At 41.0% G+C, this 17826-nt stretch overlaps 1 protein-coding gene across 1 annotated transcript in view; it reads right to left on the bottom strand.

The window, feature by feature from the left end:
• The window catches only part of IMPG1 (interphotoreceptor matrix proteoglycan 1), a 122798-nt gene that overhangs the window by 63185 nt on the left and 41787 nt on the right, over positions 1-17826 (bottom strand). Inside the window, exons 8-12 of the mRNA XM_082405136.1 lie at positions 13006-13064; positions 9857-9877; positions 8269-8516; positions 6764-6840; positions 5662-5744 (exon numbers count right to left, since the gene is read on the bottom strand). Of these exons, the coding sequence (XP_082261262.1) occupies positions 5662-5744; positions 6764-6840; positions 8269-8516; positions 9857-9877; positions 13006-13064 (488 nt within the window). The remainder of the gene's footprint in view (positions 1-5661; positions 5745-6763; positions 6841-8268; positions 8517-9856; positions 9878-13005; positions 13065-17826) is intronic.

Raw genomic sequence — 17826 nt, forward strand, 5'->3', positions numbered from 1 at the left:
TCCCTAACGTGGGTGGGCCTCATTCAATCTGTTGGAAGCCTGAATAAGACAAAAGGCGAAGTAAGGTGGAATTCACTCTCTCTGCCTGTCTTTGGGCTGGAACACTGGACTTCTTTTGCTTTTGGACTTGGACTCAGATTGGGACTTACACCACTGATGTTCCTGGGTCTCCAGCTTGCTGACTGCAGATCTGGGATGTCTCAGCCTCCATTAGCATGGGAGTCAATTCCTTATAGTGAATCTATCTCTAGCTCTAGCTCTATCTCGATCTCAATCTCTATCATCTCTATCTCTATCTCTAATCTCTATCTCTATCTCTATCTCGATCTCTATCTCTATCTCTAATCTCTATCTCTAATCGCCTGTTGGTTCTGTTTCTCTGGAGAATCCAGATTAATGCAGGGAATTAAAGGCAAAACAATGTCCAATAGCAGAATAGCTCTGCCTAAAGTTTGCTTTTTCACCGTTTAAGATATTGCAATTTATTGAGAGATCTGGCTTACATCTTAAATGGAATGTCTAGCAAGTGAAAAACTGTAATTTGGGAGGGAGAACACTAAAGAGCTTCTTTTTTGATGGGTCAGATGATCATTCTAATGAACGAAAAGGAAAATGTATTGCTGCCTACGCACATGTAAACCAAACCAAACCAAACCGCACAAAATTTCTATCCTAATGATATAATACCACTTTTGAACAAGTTGGATGCATGTTATGTGGAGAACAGAATGTTGATTTTATCCTATAGGTTTATGATTCATTTCTATGAAATAGGAATAATCTTAACAGATAACTGGCTCTTCAAGAAAGAATGGGATCAACTAACCTAAAAAAATAAAAATAGAAGACCTCAGAATTCGAGACCAGATAGACACCGATTCATTTAGTGTTCTAGAGGCACATTTTGCAAGTACTTTATCTCAGGGGATTAACCACTACATTAGACTACTTAAGCTGAGAGACTTCTATGAGTACTTGACTGAGATTTTAATGGCTTAGTGGGCGTTTGGTGACACTAACCTTAAAAACTTCCCAGGCTAGAATTATCTCAGTGATGCCAAGGTGCAGAGCTTTGGAGTCCTGGCTGTCATCTACCTGTGCTGCGGAGAGACCCAGAATTTTACGAGGGAGGGAAGCCTTGGTTCTGCCTAGAGCTGCTCTGTGTTTTCCTTCCCCTTTCTACATATATGAGTGGGATGCCTTTTTATTAGGGATGTTTCCTAGTTGGGGTCTTCATTGGTCATTGAGATATGTCCTTTCTATCCCTGGTTGGGCTGATTACGAAAACGTATGGATCTGCCTTTCATTGGCAACATAGCATACTTGCTGTGTAAACCCAGGCCAACAAATATAGTGCTTCTTGGTCAATACTAATCAAAAGCTCAGTTATGAGTGTAATTTTTATTTATGGGGCATTGACTGAAGGTTATCCAGCATAGTCATTCCTCTGGATACTCTAAAATCAATCCTTGAGTTAAGGCAGACGGTCAGCACGTGTCCCTCATGGAACCACTGTAATGACTTGGGTTCAGGCATCCGTCATGTGTCTCCAGGAAGGGCCTTCTAGGAAACACCTGACACCGAGTTTATGCTGTAGGGAGGCTGAGGCAGACAGAACGTGGTTCACCGTAACCCAGATGCTCTTTCTTAGGAGGACTCATAGGAGAAATTTTTTTCTCCTAAGCAATTACCATGCTCTAAGCATGCAGATTCCAAATTATGTGACAAATTGCATTGTCCTCACTGCACAGTCTGCTGAGAAGCTCAAAGACAAATTCATGAACCACCTAAAGCAAACAAAGAACTTTCTGATGTTTACTTTCTAAACAATTTTCCGTATGGAGTCATTTGATTTTTAAAAAAATATTATTACGGTGAAACATAACATAAAATTAGACATTTTAAAGTGAATGGTTTAAATTGTAAAATGCCAAATATAAAAAAGGAGTGAGGGCAATATTCAGTTCAATATTACCTTAATTCTGTTATTCTAAAATTATTTATTAGTTATAAACATCTGATGACCTCAAAAAAAGTGAATGATTCAGTAATTGTGTTAGGAAAATTCACAACGTTGTGTAACCACCACCTCTATCTAGTTCCCAAACATTTTCATTACTCCAAGAGTCATCTGACCTATCTTTGTTTCATCTTTTCTTCCATTTTTCTTTCAGTTCTTTAAAATAAAATCTTATTGTATTTCACACAAGTCTGTAAACCATCATCACCTTTTTTGGGGAATGAGGCAGGATTTTAATAAACAAATTATTTAAAAAAACCTAAGAACCAAGAATGACTCATCTTGCGGAAGCTAAATGAAGGAGTGTAAAGAAGGGAGTGTCAATAGGAGCCCTGAGCCAGCAGTGTAGTAAAATAAAGATGGAAATGAGGCTGCTAAACTGAGAAAAGATCTGTGATTTTTGTGAAAATTGTGTCCCTGTAACATGTGAAATCTTGTGAAAACTGTGGTGATTAGGAGGTGAGATTGTGAAGACTCAGAAGGCTAGACTATTAAAAAAAATGACAAGGTAGTGAAATAGAGAAAGAAGAGGCTGTGGGTTGAAGGCAAACAAGTTTGGGGCAATATATATTTTTTTGAAATGATGGGGCTACTAAGCCAAACATAGTGTAATAGGTGGAAGAAACTTGAATGATGGTCCTGGATTTGCCACCAGCTACACAGTGTGACCTTGAGCAAGGCACTTCCCATCTCTAGCCTTGGTTTTCTTACCTGTGAAACATACAGCTTAACTAGAGTATGTCTAAGAGTCCTTCCAGCTTTAGTGTTCTATGGTATATTCATGAATGGAAGGAATGTATACAAAAAACGAAAACAGTAAAGCAATTTTGAAAATACAGTAATACTTTCATCATAGATATACTATCATTTTTACTAATATACCCAAAATGCTGATCTTATAATAAGGTTTTTTGATATCATAATGAAGGAAAGGAATCCAGTGAGCATTTAATATCATTCATGTCACCAAAAGGTGGTCTGTTTTATCCAACCAACTTTTAAGTGATTTAAAAGTCAAAATAGTGGTTGTTGTCAATTGTGGTTGATTATCAATGGCCATAAATGCTTTGTTACTTCTTCCATCAAGAGATAAGGTCTGGGCTTCCCTGGTGGTGCAGTGGTTGAGAATCTGCCTGCTAAATGCAGGGGACAGGGGTTCAAGCCCTGGTCTGGGAGGATCCCACATGCCGCGGAGCAACTGGGCCCGTGAGCCACAACTACTGAGCCTGCGCGTCTGGAGCCTGTGCTCCGCAACAAGAGAGGCCGCGATAGTGAGAGGCCCGCGCACCGCGATGAAGAGTGGCCCCCGCTTGCCGCAACTAGAGAAAGCCCTCGCACAGAAACGAAGACCCAACATAGCAATCAATCAATCAATCAATCAATCAATAAATCTTTAAAAAAAAAAAGAGATAAGGTCTGTGTTCCCTCCTCTTTAATCAAGATGGACGCTATGGTTGCCTAACCATTAGTATGTGAGGAAGTGACACTGTTTCTGGGCCCTGAGGAGATTGGAGCCTTCCACTTTTTTCTCTTGTGATAATGACTCCTTGAACCCAGCTGCCATGTTGAGAGGAAGCTCAAGCAGCCCCTCAGAGAGGCTACACAGTGGAGAAATGAGGCCTCCAGCCAACAGCTCTGGCTGACCACCGATTTGTCAGCTGTGTGGGTAAGCCCTCTTGAAAAAAGATCTTCGACACCAGTTGAGACACTCTGGTTGTCACAACATGGGGCAGAGAAGAGCTGTCCCTACTGCTCCCTGTCCGAATTTCAGATTTATGGGCAAAATAAGTGATTGTTGTTTTAAGGCACTAGCTTTAAGTGTGATTTGTAATGCAGAAATAGATAACTGTATCATGCACTTAATATTTAGTCACTGGTAATCATGTAAACCAAATATAATCTGTACAGGTGGTTCTGCTATCATGCCATACATGTTTTTGTGAAAAACCTTGCACTCAGTAAAACTGCATACTAATTTCACACAAGGTTTATGAGGAAAATAGGAATGAGGTAGACCACCAAAACCCATAGAATTTTGTAAAGAGCCCTAACTAAAACAGAAACAATTCTATTAAAAATATCAGCCACAAAAAATCTTCCCTGGCATTTGTGCTTAGAATCACAGAACATCCTTATCAGCCTTATATCCTGGGGTTCATGCTTCCTTAAAGACATTTTTACTTATAGTTTCACCAGGGAGCTGTATAAAGTGGGAAGCAGAGAGGTTCCTAAAGCCACTATATCCACTACTTCTTGCACTAAAAAAAGACTCTTCTGCAGAATTTTTTTTTTCATAAGGTCTTCATATATTGATAAAGATTTCCTTTTTAACTGTGAGAAAGTTTGACCCTATTGCCTCGAAAGTAAACATTCTTGAAAATTCAGAAGTGAACCAGGAACCTCAAAAAATGAAAAATAGAATTACCAAATGATCCAGCAATCCCACTCCTGGATATATATCCAGACAAAGCTATAATTCGAAAAGATACATCTACCCCTATGTTCATAGCAGCACTGTTCACAATAGCCAAGACATGGAAATAACCTAAATGTCCATCGACAGATGAATGGATAAAGAAAATGTGGTATATATACACAATGGAATACAACTCAGCCATAAAAAAGAATGAAGTAATGCCATTTGCAGCAACATGGATGGACTTAGAGATTATCGTACTAAGTGAAGTAAGTCAGACAGAGAAAGACAAATATATGATATCACTTATATGTGATATCTAAAATATGACACAAATGAAACTATCTATGAAACAGAAATAAGCTCACAGATACAGAGAACAGACTTGTGGTTGCCAAGGGAGAGGGGGGTCAGGGAGGGATGGACTGGGAGTTTGGGGTTAGCAGATGCAAACTGGTATATATAGAATGGATAAAAAACAAGATCCTACTATAGAGCACAGGGAACTATATTCAATATCCTGTGATAAACCATAATGGAAAAGAATATGAGAAAGAAAGTATATATATGTATAACTGAATCACTTTGCTGTACAGCAGAAATTAACACAACATTGTAAATCAACTATACATCAATTAAAAAAAAGAGGTTAATTAATTAAAAAGTAAAAAAAAAGTAAACTAGGAGGATTTCAATGTTTACTGACATCCTTATTGACCAATTACACATGTGCTAATTGGCACTAAAGAAACACACATAGCAGAACAGACAGTATCTGGGGTCAGCCTGTGTATGGCGAATAGGAATACAAACACAGATTGTAAGAGCCCAAACCTCTGTCGCCATAGCCCCTTGTCATGGACATGGGCCTTAGGGCCTACCTTGTCCTGACAGACTCTCAGGTTTGAAGCCCAGTTGAGATGGCTGTTCTGGGTGGGCAGCGGTTGGGGCTGCTTTGGTTTCAGCTTCTTTCACCAGATCCGTCAGGAAAGGGTTGTCAGTGCTCTCTGTGGGACTGGGGATGAGAGCTGAGGAAAGGATGCTGAGGGTGACCACCTCTTTAGAAGAAGGTGGTTCAGTGGACAGATCTTCTGTTGGAAACAGTGGTGGGACCCAACCTTCTCCTGGGTGAAGGATGACTTTATCACTGGTCTTTGAGATAGTGTCATAGATGGATTCCTCAAAGAGGATGTTGTCATCTAACACAGACTCTGTGGGGAGTAACTCACCGGGTAGACTCTGTCCTGCTCTGTCCACTGTCCCCAGCATGGGTTGACCAAGAGGAAGTTCTGGACTCAGAGTAGCAACCTGAAGAAGGAATTTAGGACAGATGTTGACAAGGGACATTTCTCTGTATACGAGAAGGGTTATACTCTGTATTTTTTCTTTTCATTTAAATTGAAGCAAATCATTTTGTGGTTGACTTGAATCTATTGTGGATTCCGCTATAGGTTCTGATACAGAAACACGTCCTGAAAGGAAAACATGCATTGATACAGTAGTAAAATACGATCTCTTGGCTGAGTCTGCCTGTATAGGGTTAACTGATACCCAAAATACTTTGAAACGTGTGTCAATCATATTTGAACTCATGAATTTTTGCATTTAAAAAGGGAATAAAGCTTAGCGCTTCCATTTATGAACACCATAGTGACAACTTTTGGCATAACTTAAATGGACATAGCTTTAAATGAAATACAAAAGTTATTACTGAATTCATTATTTTTTACTTCCTAAGATATTAATTTATCCTTACAAACCCCCATAAATAAATATATAGATAAGACCTTAAGACTTAAGAACAAACTTATAAATTATCTTTGTTATATTTATTTCAGAAAGTCGAAGTTAAATAATATATTCTGCTTTAAGTATTTTTTCAGTTCACGAACATGTATTTGTTTTATCAAAAATAGCAATTCCTGACTCTAATTGAAACAGAGCTCTAACTATGTTGAAGGAAACTTTGAATTTAATGATATTTGAAATGCAAGTTGTATTATATTTTATTAATACGGATAGTGGAAGTGGGTAAGCAAGTACTGCCTGTAAAAAGCAGAAAAGAATTTTATTTATTTATTTATTTATTTATTTATTTATTTATTTCTTGAGTGTAGTTGATTTACAATGTTGTGTCAGTTTCAGGTGTACAGCAAAGTGAATCAGTTATACACATACGTATATTCATTCTTTTTTAGATTCGGAAAATAATTATATTTAGCATTGCAGAGGGGATCTTGCTCTGTTAAGTCCTTAAGCTGATTTTTTCTGATGGAAGATTTCGAGGCTTTGTTCCTCTTTGAAGAACAGAAGGACAGCAGACTCACCTTTGTGATATCAGCGAGGAGAGTGGGCAGCACCGATTGGGTGTCAGGATCAAGAGCTGGCAAAGACCCAACAATTTCTGTGGGTGAAAAATCACAAGGTTTGAGTGTTTCTTTTTCTTTTTTTCTTTTGTGGTTGGAGCAGTAAAACAGTGAAGGTGCGGAAATGTGGCGATAATCAGTTCTTAAGGAGTGGTACAACAAATCATCAAGAAATCAGCATCAGATGCACTAGTGGTCATTGGTCTGAGTGATCTGCTGCAGGATGGATGCAAGGGGTGCATCTTGCAAGTCTATGGGATAAGAACAGTTATTAAGGTGGATTTTCAGGGTGTTTAGTTTTGTTGTACACATTTGGACCAAGCACGCCAACTGATTGGCTAGGCCAGTGGGGACAAAAATATAAATAAGTTGACAAAGAAAGAAATGGCTAGAATAAATACTGGAACCAAGGACCGAATGTGAGTCCTTGAGAGTCCTACTTCTACCCTGAAGCCCAATTCTCAGATTATCCCAAAGGGTTCAACCAAGAGACCAACCCAGAGTACCAGATGCTCTCAGAGAGGAGTCTGAAGTTTTCACTGAACTTTCCTCGCCTAGAAATTCAAAAGTGAACCGAGAGGATTTTAATGTTTACTGACAACTTTAGTGACGTACCCTACATCTCATCCCAAGGGATCTTTGTAAAGTTTTCCAGAGTTGAGTTTGACTATCTAAACTACAGAAACAGAACTGACAGAGAATGCCAGTTTCATGCCATGTCATATTAAGATGGCATCTCTAGTGCCCATCTATTATGCCAAGAGTACTGGGTGAAGAGTTCCAGGCTCCTGTGTCCCTCCAGGCCCCCTCTGAGGACCCTGAGTGAGCCTGATTATCTGTTGATTTCTTTAGATCCACGATCTTCTCTCCCCACTACTCCCTGCCCTGGGAGGTTGATTTATATGGACCATATCAGTGGTTCCTTGCTCCCTGTCTTTGGGATGGCTTAGATCATTAGGCAGCCCTTCAGGCCTGGAGGTAGTAGTGGGGCCTTGGTGCTTCTAGCCTCAGGGAACTGTCCTAGTCCTCTGGGCATTAGGGAAACCTTTATAAATAGTCCCTTTATCAAACTCCTTTCAAATTATCCTAATTCAAATGTGCCATCTGGAACCTGACCCATTTACTAGATGAGGGAATCTGGGCTGTGCCAGGGGAACAGAACTTTCCTCGGGTTCTTCTCCCTACCTGGGCTCCACTGGATGACTGTGGTTGAGCCAGACTGAGCTGAGCCTCTTGGCTTCCCTAGAGCTATTTTTGGTGTGAAGTGGTCACGAAAGGCTCATTGAATGAGACCCAGGGGGCAGTGAGGGAAGACAGAAATGATAAACATCCATGATTTGCCTGTCACCGAAATGACTGACTCTACAGGACCCAAGTTAAAATGACAGTGACGAGGAGATAGTCACACTTCCTCATCTCTCTGTCAGGATGAGGATAAACTCAGAACTATGAAATCACCCACTGACCATCAGTGAACTGAATTGACCCCATATCCAAGGACGGGTCTTCCTCCAGAGCTTTGCTGATCAGCTTTCTGAGGTCTAAAGCTGTGGGGTAGATTTCCATTTGCTTGTCTTCCTCCATCGTCCCATGAAGGTCTCCTTCACTTTCAATTTTGTTGGAATCAAAAGACAGGAGGTCACCTGCAGGGCCTTTTGCTTCTGCCTTGTCTCTCTGAAAGATGGCTGTAAGTTGCATCTCTGTAGAGCTTGACCTGTAGATCGCAGAGGACACATCACATCCAAAGCCATTGTTACATGCCTTGTAGAGAGAATCACTATGTTGCTACAAAGCTTCAGGACAGCTTCAACCTCTTTCCTGACGGGCTTTTAACGAATATCACACACTTGAAACTAATTTCAGTGTTTGTCAGAAATTTGAAAGGTAGAAAAAGAATTGACATCTATTTCAGCTCTGAAATAGAGTGTATGATGGGACTGAAATCCAGCTTGAAGAGAGACTATTAACTGGATCAAGTGACCATAAATTTTCACTTCAGGTCTTTGTGAAAAAGTTAATTGTCAAGAGTTGCTGGTATTGATCAGTGTCTTCGTGGTCTTATAAGTGCCAATCAGCAAGAAGGGTGAATTTTCTTTTTTTTTTTTTTCCTACAAGTAGCCTCCTGTAGGATATAGCAGGGGGACAACAACATGTACGTGTTTAGCCAAGTCAAAGCTTCAGTTCTCAAGGCTATTTCTTTTCTACTTTTTTGAAGAAGTATTTTTTAATTAAAAAATACAACACTATATTAAACATAATCTCTTCTTCCCTCAAGTTGCTTTTAAAATAACATCTTAGAAGGAAGATGTGAGAAAAGAGAAAGGGAAGTAGTTCATGATTAACTGTATTTGTTATCATATTTATTGAATCAGCACCATTACTCATGTAAACATGAAATAGGATCCTCTCTAGCTCTGTCCTCTAGGACCAGGTTTTACCTCTTAGTTTATGCCATAAATCCACACAGAGGGATACAAAAATGTTTTAAAGGCCACAGGAACCGATAATGTGTATTCTCGGCAGTTCTTCAGGTCACACGATCAGTCAGTTTCAACAGTTGGTTATTTCCCCAATTAAAGGAGCCAAGCTGGATATAGTGGGCCCTTTCCCCATTCACACTGACCTGGGAACCAAGTGGCAAATTAGTTCCTCTGCTTTATTACAGACTTAGGCGGCTTGCATGCACAAGTGTGCATCCAGACTGACAACTTCCCATCACAAATGACATTTAAGAAATTGTTGAAACATACTTGCATCACAGATATGTGTTTTTATGTTTTTCTTTTGAAAAGCTTTTGAGTTTTATAGAACACACTTCCGCTGATCAGGTCACTGTTTACCTGCTTCTCCACGTAGTGATTTTGATTTGAGGGTTCTTTTCTACTACTGAGCAATTGATCAAATACTCCCATTTAAATAAGACACCAATAAAAAGACACTGGCTTATCCCAGACTTTATATGTAAAAATAATCTGTAAGAGTTTAGCACATAAATGTGTGTGTGGGGGGGAAGGTACTATATTTCAAAACATTAAAAAAAAAACTTCAAATTACCCATCTCTTTCTTTCTTTGGTCTTCATTTCATCATACACAACGGGAACATGCAAGGGAGAAAGAATTTTCATGAAATTTATTGAGACATTCGATGAATCAATCACATACAAAAAAAAGTTTCATTGTCTCCCATGTTGGTTCAGAGCTTTGAAGGAAACATATAAACTGCCCTCAGACTTTGGATAGAAGTTTAGAGGACCATATGAATCTCAGGAAGTAAACATTATTCTATGATGTTTCTTATTAGGATTTGAGCCTTAGTTCAAAGATTTTAGGTACTTAAACTCTTTGATTTCCTTATATTCCTTTTACAGAGGCTTCAAATATATCCTATACAGCTTAGGTTTTCAGTGGGGTGCTGGTGTCAGGAAGTTGTTTTAAAAAGTATTTTATAAATGGGTTTCTCATCCCCTTAGTTTATTCCTGAAGGTAATTTATCTGAGACCAGACACTGGAACTGGAGTTTTGTTGACTGTTTTTTGAATTGCTTTAATCAGTAAGCCTTGAGGGGATGGAACAATTCACCATGCAACAGGTTGCAGGAAAAGCAAACACCTGTTTACCGAGTGGGTGGTCTGTTGCAGGCAGTTTACATGCTTCTTCACTTAATCTTTTCAACAACACGATCACCATTTTATAGATAAGGGAAGATGCAGAGAGAGGGAAAGCTGTCAGTGGGAAAGTAGCAGAGCCGAGATTCCAACCCTGGCCTGGAAGACCATAAGCCTGGGCTCATTTTGCCACGCCACCACATGTTCGTGCCAGAAAAAAAGCCCATTTGGTCACCAGACTGACGACAACATTTTGCACTTCTCTGGGCATATAACGTGAATTTAGTTTAGAAGCTCATCTGTCTTCACTCACTGTAGACTAGTTTGCATTATCGAGAGTTAAATGCAAATGGAATTATATCATACTCCTTTTTTTGGGCATCTTTCACTCAACATAATTATTCTGAGATGGATCTATGCTGTTGTGCATTCCAGTAGTTCATTCTTTTGCTGAGTAGCAGTCTATGGTAAGAATATACCACAATTTGTTTATCTGTGACTCTGCTGATGGCCATTTGGGTTGTTTCCAGTTCTTGGCTAATACAAATTAAGCTGCTGTGGATATCTGTGTACACGTTTTTGAAGGAATATACCCTCCAACTAGATTGAATGATTGTTAATAGTTTCTCATATTTGCTTTAAGAGATAAAGCAATATTTAAAGTGGAACTTTTAATGTTCCTCCTTATAACTGTGTTAATAATAGATGTTCTAACTTCTTCCCAGTTGTGTTAAAGGAATCAAATGAGGTCACTAACATAAAAGTACTTGTTTAATTGTAGATCAGGTTTTATAAGAGTGAGCTCACAGAAAAAGGGTACCTTGAGACTCCTGGGATTTTAGGTCTTCTGTGGGAGAATCTGGCTCCATGAGAAAGCAATTTCCTTCATAACAAGTTTACTTTACAATATTCTGAGCATTGTTTTTCATGATTAAAAGTTTGCCACACTCATAAGCATATTATTTATTGTATTCGGGGGTCAAAATGTTTTCTGGGAGACTAAGTCTACATAACATAATGGAAATCACTGGGAAGATGGGATCAAATATACTTTATAAGCATCCTTGACAGAAAGAAGGATAAACTCACAGAGAAAAACACACGGGAAAGATGCAGTTTCAGAAGATATAATAACTTTAAAATATTTACCTTGCAAAATTTCATCACCTAACATTTTGGTTTTCTTCTGAAACAGATTTTTCTTTTTAATTATTAGTTTTTCATTTATTTGAAGGGAGGAGATAATGAGCATTGGAACATTCACCAAGAGAACTGTTCCTATCATTTCCTTCAGGTTTAAGTTAAAAATTTGTTCTTTAACTGCAGTGGTCTATCCAGAAGACCTTGCATCTATGCAGAGTATTCTCCTATCCCCTTTTATTTCTCTCTAATGCATCTGATTTCACATGGAATACTGTAGAGCAGCATCTTGAAATAAAGAAACATGAGTCTGCTTCGGTAAATGTTAAGGGTTTCATCTGTTGTTACTTTCATGGTTCAACGTGTTCTTCCTCTGGAGTCACACACATCAGAGGGGCCTGAGAGCTTCCAGAGAAATAAATGGGTGGAGCCCCCCACCTACACGGCTGTTCTTTGTGAGCATGTGGGACCCACCCTGTGGACCTTCTTGCTTTAAGACAACAGATGGGGACAGGCCAGGAAGAACTTCGAGAGAGGCCTGTCCTCCTGTTTTACAAATCCCCCTCAGCGCAAGGGATGGACTTAGAATGGACTTAGCAGAGGATGGACTTCCTCTGCTCACACCAGGGCTGATGTATGTATGCCCTGTGGCACAGTTAAAAAAATACCACATTATGATCCCCCTTGTAGATGTTTTGAATGGTGAGAACTTAAAAGAAAGATGCAAAAGTCTTGCCAAAACTCCTGAACCCACATTGGAATATTGAGATGCTAATGGATATAGGCCTGCTTATGGGAAATCTGTGGGAACATGATGGAACCCTGCTTTAGCGTGGCACTATTTTATTTCATGTCTTCTATTTAAATATTCAATTTTATAAATTTTGCATGGTAATACATTACTATGGACCAGACATCAGAATGGTATAAAAGTACGGTCAGACATCAATGTGATAAAACAGGTATTAATCGTTCCATCCCCATCCCTGTCTACCCAATTCTCTTACCCCTATAGGTACCACTTTTGATTAGTTTCCCCTGTCTCCCTAGGATCAGCCTGATTTGCTTAAACAATGATGGTGTTTAGCATTGGATAGGAAACCAGGCAATTGACATCAAGGTAACTAATTGCTGCTTTTCTGGACCTGTCTCTGCTGAGGGATTTTCCTAAGAGGTTCGGTAAATGACATTGCCAAAGACAGCGATGAGCTCTCTGCAGAAAGCCGTGTTTCTGACTCCGGAGGAAGGAAGGAGGACGGCTCCTGTGTTACTCCTTAAAAATCACCTAGAGTCACGTTCTAATAGACAACTCCTTCATCTGAGATGTATTCAGATTTCAGGATTTGGTGGAGCTAAACAATTGGGGTAAAAGTGACCTTAAAATCCTCATGACATTGCTTTTAAAAGGGGATAGCGAGAAAGTAAGTTAAAAATTGAGAAGAGTCCGATTCTCTTACCTAAATCCTGACACATGGATTTCTTTGAATCCTGGAAGTTTCTTAAATACCTTTTGCATCTGCAGAGAGAAAGAAATTTATGAAATACACTTTGGTTCTACTGGGTCACATCTTACCTAATTGAAAAAGCCTAAACACTTTTGATGAGTTAGGGGAAAACAGTGAAAATGGAAAATTGAAGTAACGATTGAGGCCAAACTTTTTGTTCTCATTTATTTCTGAAACCCAGAGGAAAGTGTTTTGCTATTTATTTAAAAGCTGTAATTGGGTAGTTCTGACCTGCTTTACTGGTTACTTTACATAAAATATGAAATAATTTTAAGGTGGTATTTGGAAGAAACTTTTTTGGCTACAGTATTTTTATTTATACACACAGAGTAATGATCATATTTTCTGAATTGAATTATATGATTTGGAAAATATCTGTAATATTAAAGGGATTATTAAAGTCAAACTGGCTGCTGTACCTAAATAACATGGTAGAAGCATCCATCAAACTAGTGAATACAACAAAAAAGAAGCAGACTCACAGAGAGAACAAGCTAGTGTTTACCAGTGGGGAGAGGGAAGGGGGGAGGGGCAAGGTAGGGGTAAGGGGTTAAGTACAAACTATTAGGTATAAAATAAGCTACAAGGGGCTTCCCTGGTGGCGCAGTGGTTGAGAACCTGCCTGCTAATGCAGGGCACACGGGTTCGGGCCCTGGTCTGGGAAGATCCCACATGCCGCGAAGCAACTGGGCCCGTGAGCCACAATTACTGAGCCTGCGCGTCTGGAGCTTGTGCTCCGCAACAAGAGAGGCCGCGATAGTGAGAGGCCCGCGCACCGCCATGAAGAGTGGTCCCCACTCGCCGCAACTAGAGAAAGCCCTTGCACAGAAACGAAGACCCAGCACAGCCATGAATAAATATTTAAAAAAAAAAAAAAGCTACAAGGATCTATTGTACAACACAGGGAATATAGCCAATATTTTATAATAACTATAAATGGAGTAAAACCTTTAAAAATTGTGAATCACTGTATTGTACACCTGTAACATACCATATTGTACAGCAACCGTATTTCAATTGAAAAAAAAAAGAATGAGTAAAAAAAATAGTAGAAGCAAACTCTAATCTCATTAGTTTTGCTCTTAGATTTATGTGGACTTTACATTTTCTTGATTTCATCTTGCTCATGCGGTGCGTAATCAGAACAGCTTACAATTGCAGTGCTCAATGGCTCCCCGATCCACGGCAGCCTGGCTTCTGTCTCTGGGTTCCCCCAGCAAGGATGGTCCTCTCCAAACCCAGGGGCACTTTGCACTCCTTTTCCACGGAGTCCCTGCTTTTCTCGGGTTCTTCTTCCATCTCTCTGGCCACTTTCTCAGTCTCCTTCACTCCATCCTCTTTCTGACTTCACCCTCTCCCTCAGCTGTAAGGGTTCTGCAGGTCTGCGTTCTCAGCCCCCATCGCACACACGCTCCCATGGATGCGGGAAGCTCTGTTGTGGGTTCTGTGCTAGGCTCTCAGGACACATCACCATGGAAATGGGCTCTGCCCCATCCAGTTGACTCGTGGGAGGCAGGGAGGCAAGAGAGACCACGAGGAAGTGATAGCAGTTAGTAGTAAAGCACTGAAGGGAGGGCCCACCTTGTCCCCCTTTCCCTGCACCCACTCCCCTCTGCCTCTCGTTGGGGAATCTGGTTTTCTCCCACAGCTTCCAGAACCACCTGCGATGCAGCTTGGAGTTCTTCACATGAAAATCCCAACTTTGCCACCAACGAAATACGCCCAAACCAGAGTGAATCTCTTCCTTCCAGATCTGCCTTTCCTCCCGGGCTCCCTATCTCGGTCAGGGTCACGAGCACCCATGGTCTTCCATCCAGAGAGCCCAGCAACCCTACACACCTTCCCTCTGTGCTCCTGCTGTCCAGTCACCAATGCCTGCTAGTCTGAATTCCACATGACTTCTGTTTCCACCACGTTCTTCTTATCCCCATGGCAGGCACACCCTCACTGTCTCCCCTCTGACACTGCTGAATGGTTTTCTGGATGCGTGTAGGGGGAGGGAAGGGAAATGGGTTTTGGGGGTGTGCTGGGGCGGGCGAAGGAAGATGTCCCCTTGACTACACTTTCTTCCCAAGTTAATCATTCCCTATCTGTTGCTTTTCACTAAAAATCCTGTGATGGGCTTCAGTGCCTACTGAATAAGGTCCAAATCTTTAGAATGATATTTAAGATGCTCCACAATCTGCCCCTCCAAGTACCTTTCCATTTGCACTTCCTGCCATCCTTACCCCCTCGGCCAATATCGTGTCCTCTGGTCACACTAAACGAACTCCTGTGTCTCCCCAAATATGACACGTACTTCCTCCGGACTTCTGTGACCTTTTTTTTCCCCTTTAGCCCCACATGCAACTTCTCCTACCTTCTCCTCATTGACTGCCTCCCTCATGCCATCATTCAAAGGCAGCTCAAGCATCTTCTCTATTGAAAAACATTTGTAGCTCCCCCAAGTAAGGCTCCATTATTTCTTCTCCCTACTGTTCTAGAACTTATTGCCATACGTCCTGTAAAACCGTCCATGAGGGGCATGCCGTCTCTTCATTGAGATTATGCTTCCTGGGCTCAGGGATTGTGTCCTATTTATTCTTCTTTATCTCCTTTCCTCCCAGTCCCTAGCAGATCGTCATCCATGTAGTAGGGACCCAGCAAACTTTGCTTAATCGACTTGAGAACAACTTTTCTTTCTCTAAACTCATCAATATGCCACTGCCTTGTCACTGTATCTAAAATTACTGCTGAGTCTACATGATCTATGCCAAAGACTAGAGCGGTAATGCACAGATAATCCCCAAATCACTTACGTTGGGCTTTGGAGTGCATCGTGGATTTTTTTTTTCTCCAGCAGACTGATTTACCATCTAAATTATATTTTATTGTACCAGTATTAAAAGTAGTTTTGTTCCCTGAGTGTGTAACAACTGCAGTGATGAAGGTAGCTCAGCTTTTGGGTGATGTGGAGATGGCTGTACACACCTGAGTTTAAATATCGGTTCTGCTACCTTCTAGCTGCAAGACCTTGAGTTTATCACTTAATCTCTCTGAATCTTGGTCTCCTTAGCCAAAATGGGATAACAATACGTATAGCGTAAGGTTGTCATAAGGAATAACTAGTGAGTGTCTGACACGGTGAGCAGAGAGCTGGTAATATTGTTTTATTTATTTACTTAGTCTTTGCCTCCTCTACTGGATTCCCAGTTCCTTAAAGCTCGATTTACTTTTACTTCCTCAGTGGGCACATAGCATGGAGGCTGGCAAGGCAGAGCAAGCCTTCAGTCAGTTGTTTTTGACAGACTTCACGGGGGAAGGACAGGATGAAGGTCCTCATAGAGGTCAAGGGCAGGGGGCCTGGGTAATAAGTTCCCGTGCCTCCACTCCCACCTCATGGTGGGCTTCATAGAGGTGAGAGAGGAGGCCAGGTTCCGCAGAGCTGATCTTTATTACGGGGGCAGGTGGGAAAGCCCAGTGGATGCCCTGTGACAAATGGCTTTGGGGCCACAAGGTGTTTGTGCCCCCAAATGCCATTCCAGTGACAGCCCCTGGCGTGGACTGTTTTAAGTGTAAGCTGCAGGTTCTGGAGCTCAAGATTCAGACCCTGACTTGTCCATCTTTCTGGTCCAGGATACCAGCGATGCCGTTACACATCTGAAAACGATCCGTCACACACAGAACTGCTTCCGGAAAAGCCCCGGCCGTGACGTGCGCAGCAGGAAGCCTTGTGGGGAGATCAGCCCCTAAGTCCCGGCTCCCGTGGACGGGATTGATTGCTCGTGTCCGTGTCCTCTCTGTGAACCTGGCTGTGACTGATTAAGAATCAGCTTTGATTAGGAGGGTGCAGAAGGCATCTAAGGAGGCGATGACAAAGGCCTTCGGTTAATTCTGCTAACTTATCTTCCGGAGAACTTCTGATCATGGAGCGGCTAACCACTAAATTGCTAATTAAGTGCCCAGTTAACCTTATTAATAATGTGAAATGCACAGAGGCCTTCCTGATTCTGCTGGAATACATGTTAAAAAAAAAAGGCAGCCGTGTTGAGTTCTCCTGGATGTTTGCACAAGAGAAAGCATTCAGACAACAACTAAGCATTCCTTTTGACATTTGTGTTAAATTGGTCATTAAGTTTATTGTGGAAATTAAATTACTGCAAAGCACTGGCCATTAATTCCTGATTAGGCCTGAATGGCTGAGCTAATGCAAGTGTTGGGCTGTGGTGAGGCCGGCTGGTTATCTCCTGGCAGCTGCTGGGCGGTCCGACTGCTCAGGTGCCTGGAAGGGGAACAGATGTGCTGAGAAGAGGGGCTCCAGCGACCAAGTAAATGGAACCAGCAAGACTGATGTGATGGCCTCTGGAACAAGATCCAGCAAGACATACTCTTCTTTGGTTGATAAATTTTTCAGAGGCATGTTCATTTGCTGATACAAAACTCCTTTCCCCATGCATATTTATTTGGGAAAAATAGAAAGTATAGCATGGTGGTTAAGAGCAGGGGTTCTGGTACCAGGCTACCTGGGTCTGACTCTTGGCTCTGCCAGTTAATAGGTGTGACGTTGTTGGGTGTATTAATTAATCTCCCTGCATCTCAGTATCCTCACTTGTCAAAAAGAGAAATGATTTTACTTTAAGTATAGAATCCTATAAAAAAATCCCGTTAATATATATAAAACGTGAAGAACAGTGCTCCTATTTCGATACAGAGCATTTTAGACTTGGAAAGGCACTTCGAGGTCATCTTTAGTTTCTAAATGAGGAATCAAGGTCATGGAAGTGATCCCCAAAT

Source organism: Balaenoptera borealis (assembly GCF_965194805.1).
Source record: "Balaenoptera borealis genome assembly, chromosome: 9".
In the NCBI taxonomy this organism is placed as follows: domain Eukaryota; kingdom Metazoa; phylum Chordata; class Mammalia; order Artiodactyla; family Balaenopteridae; genus Balaenoptera; species Balaenoptera borealis.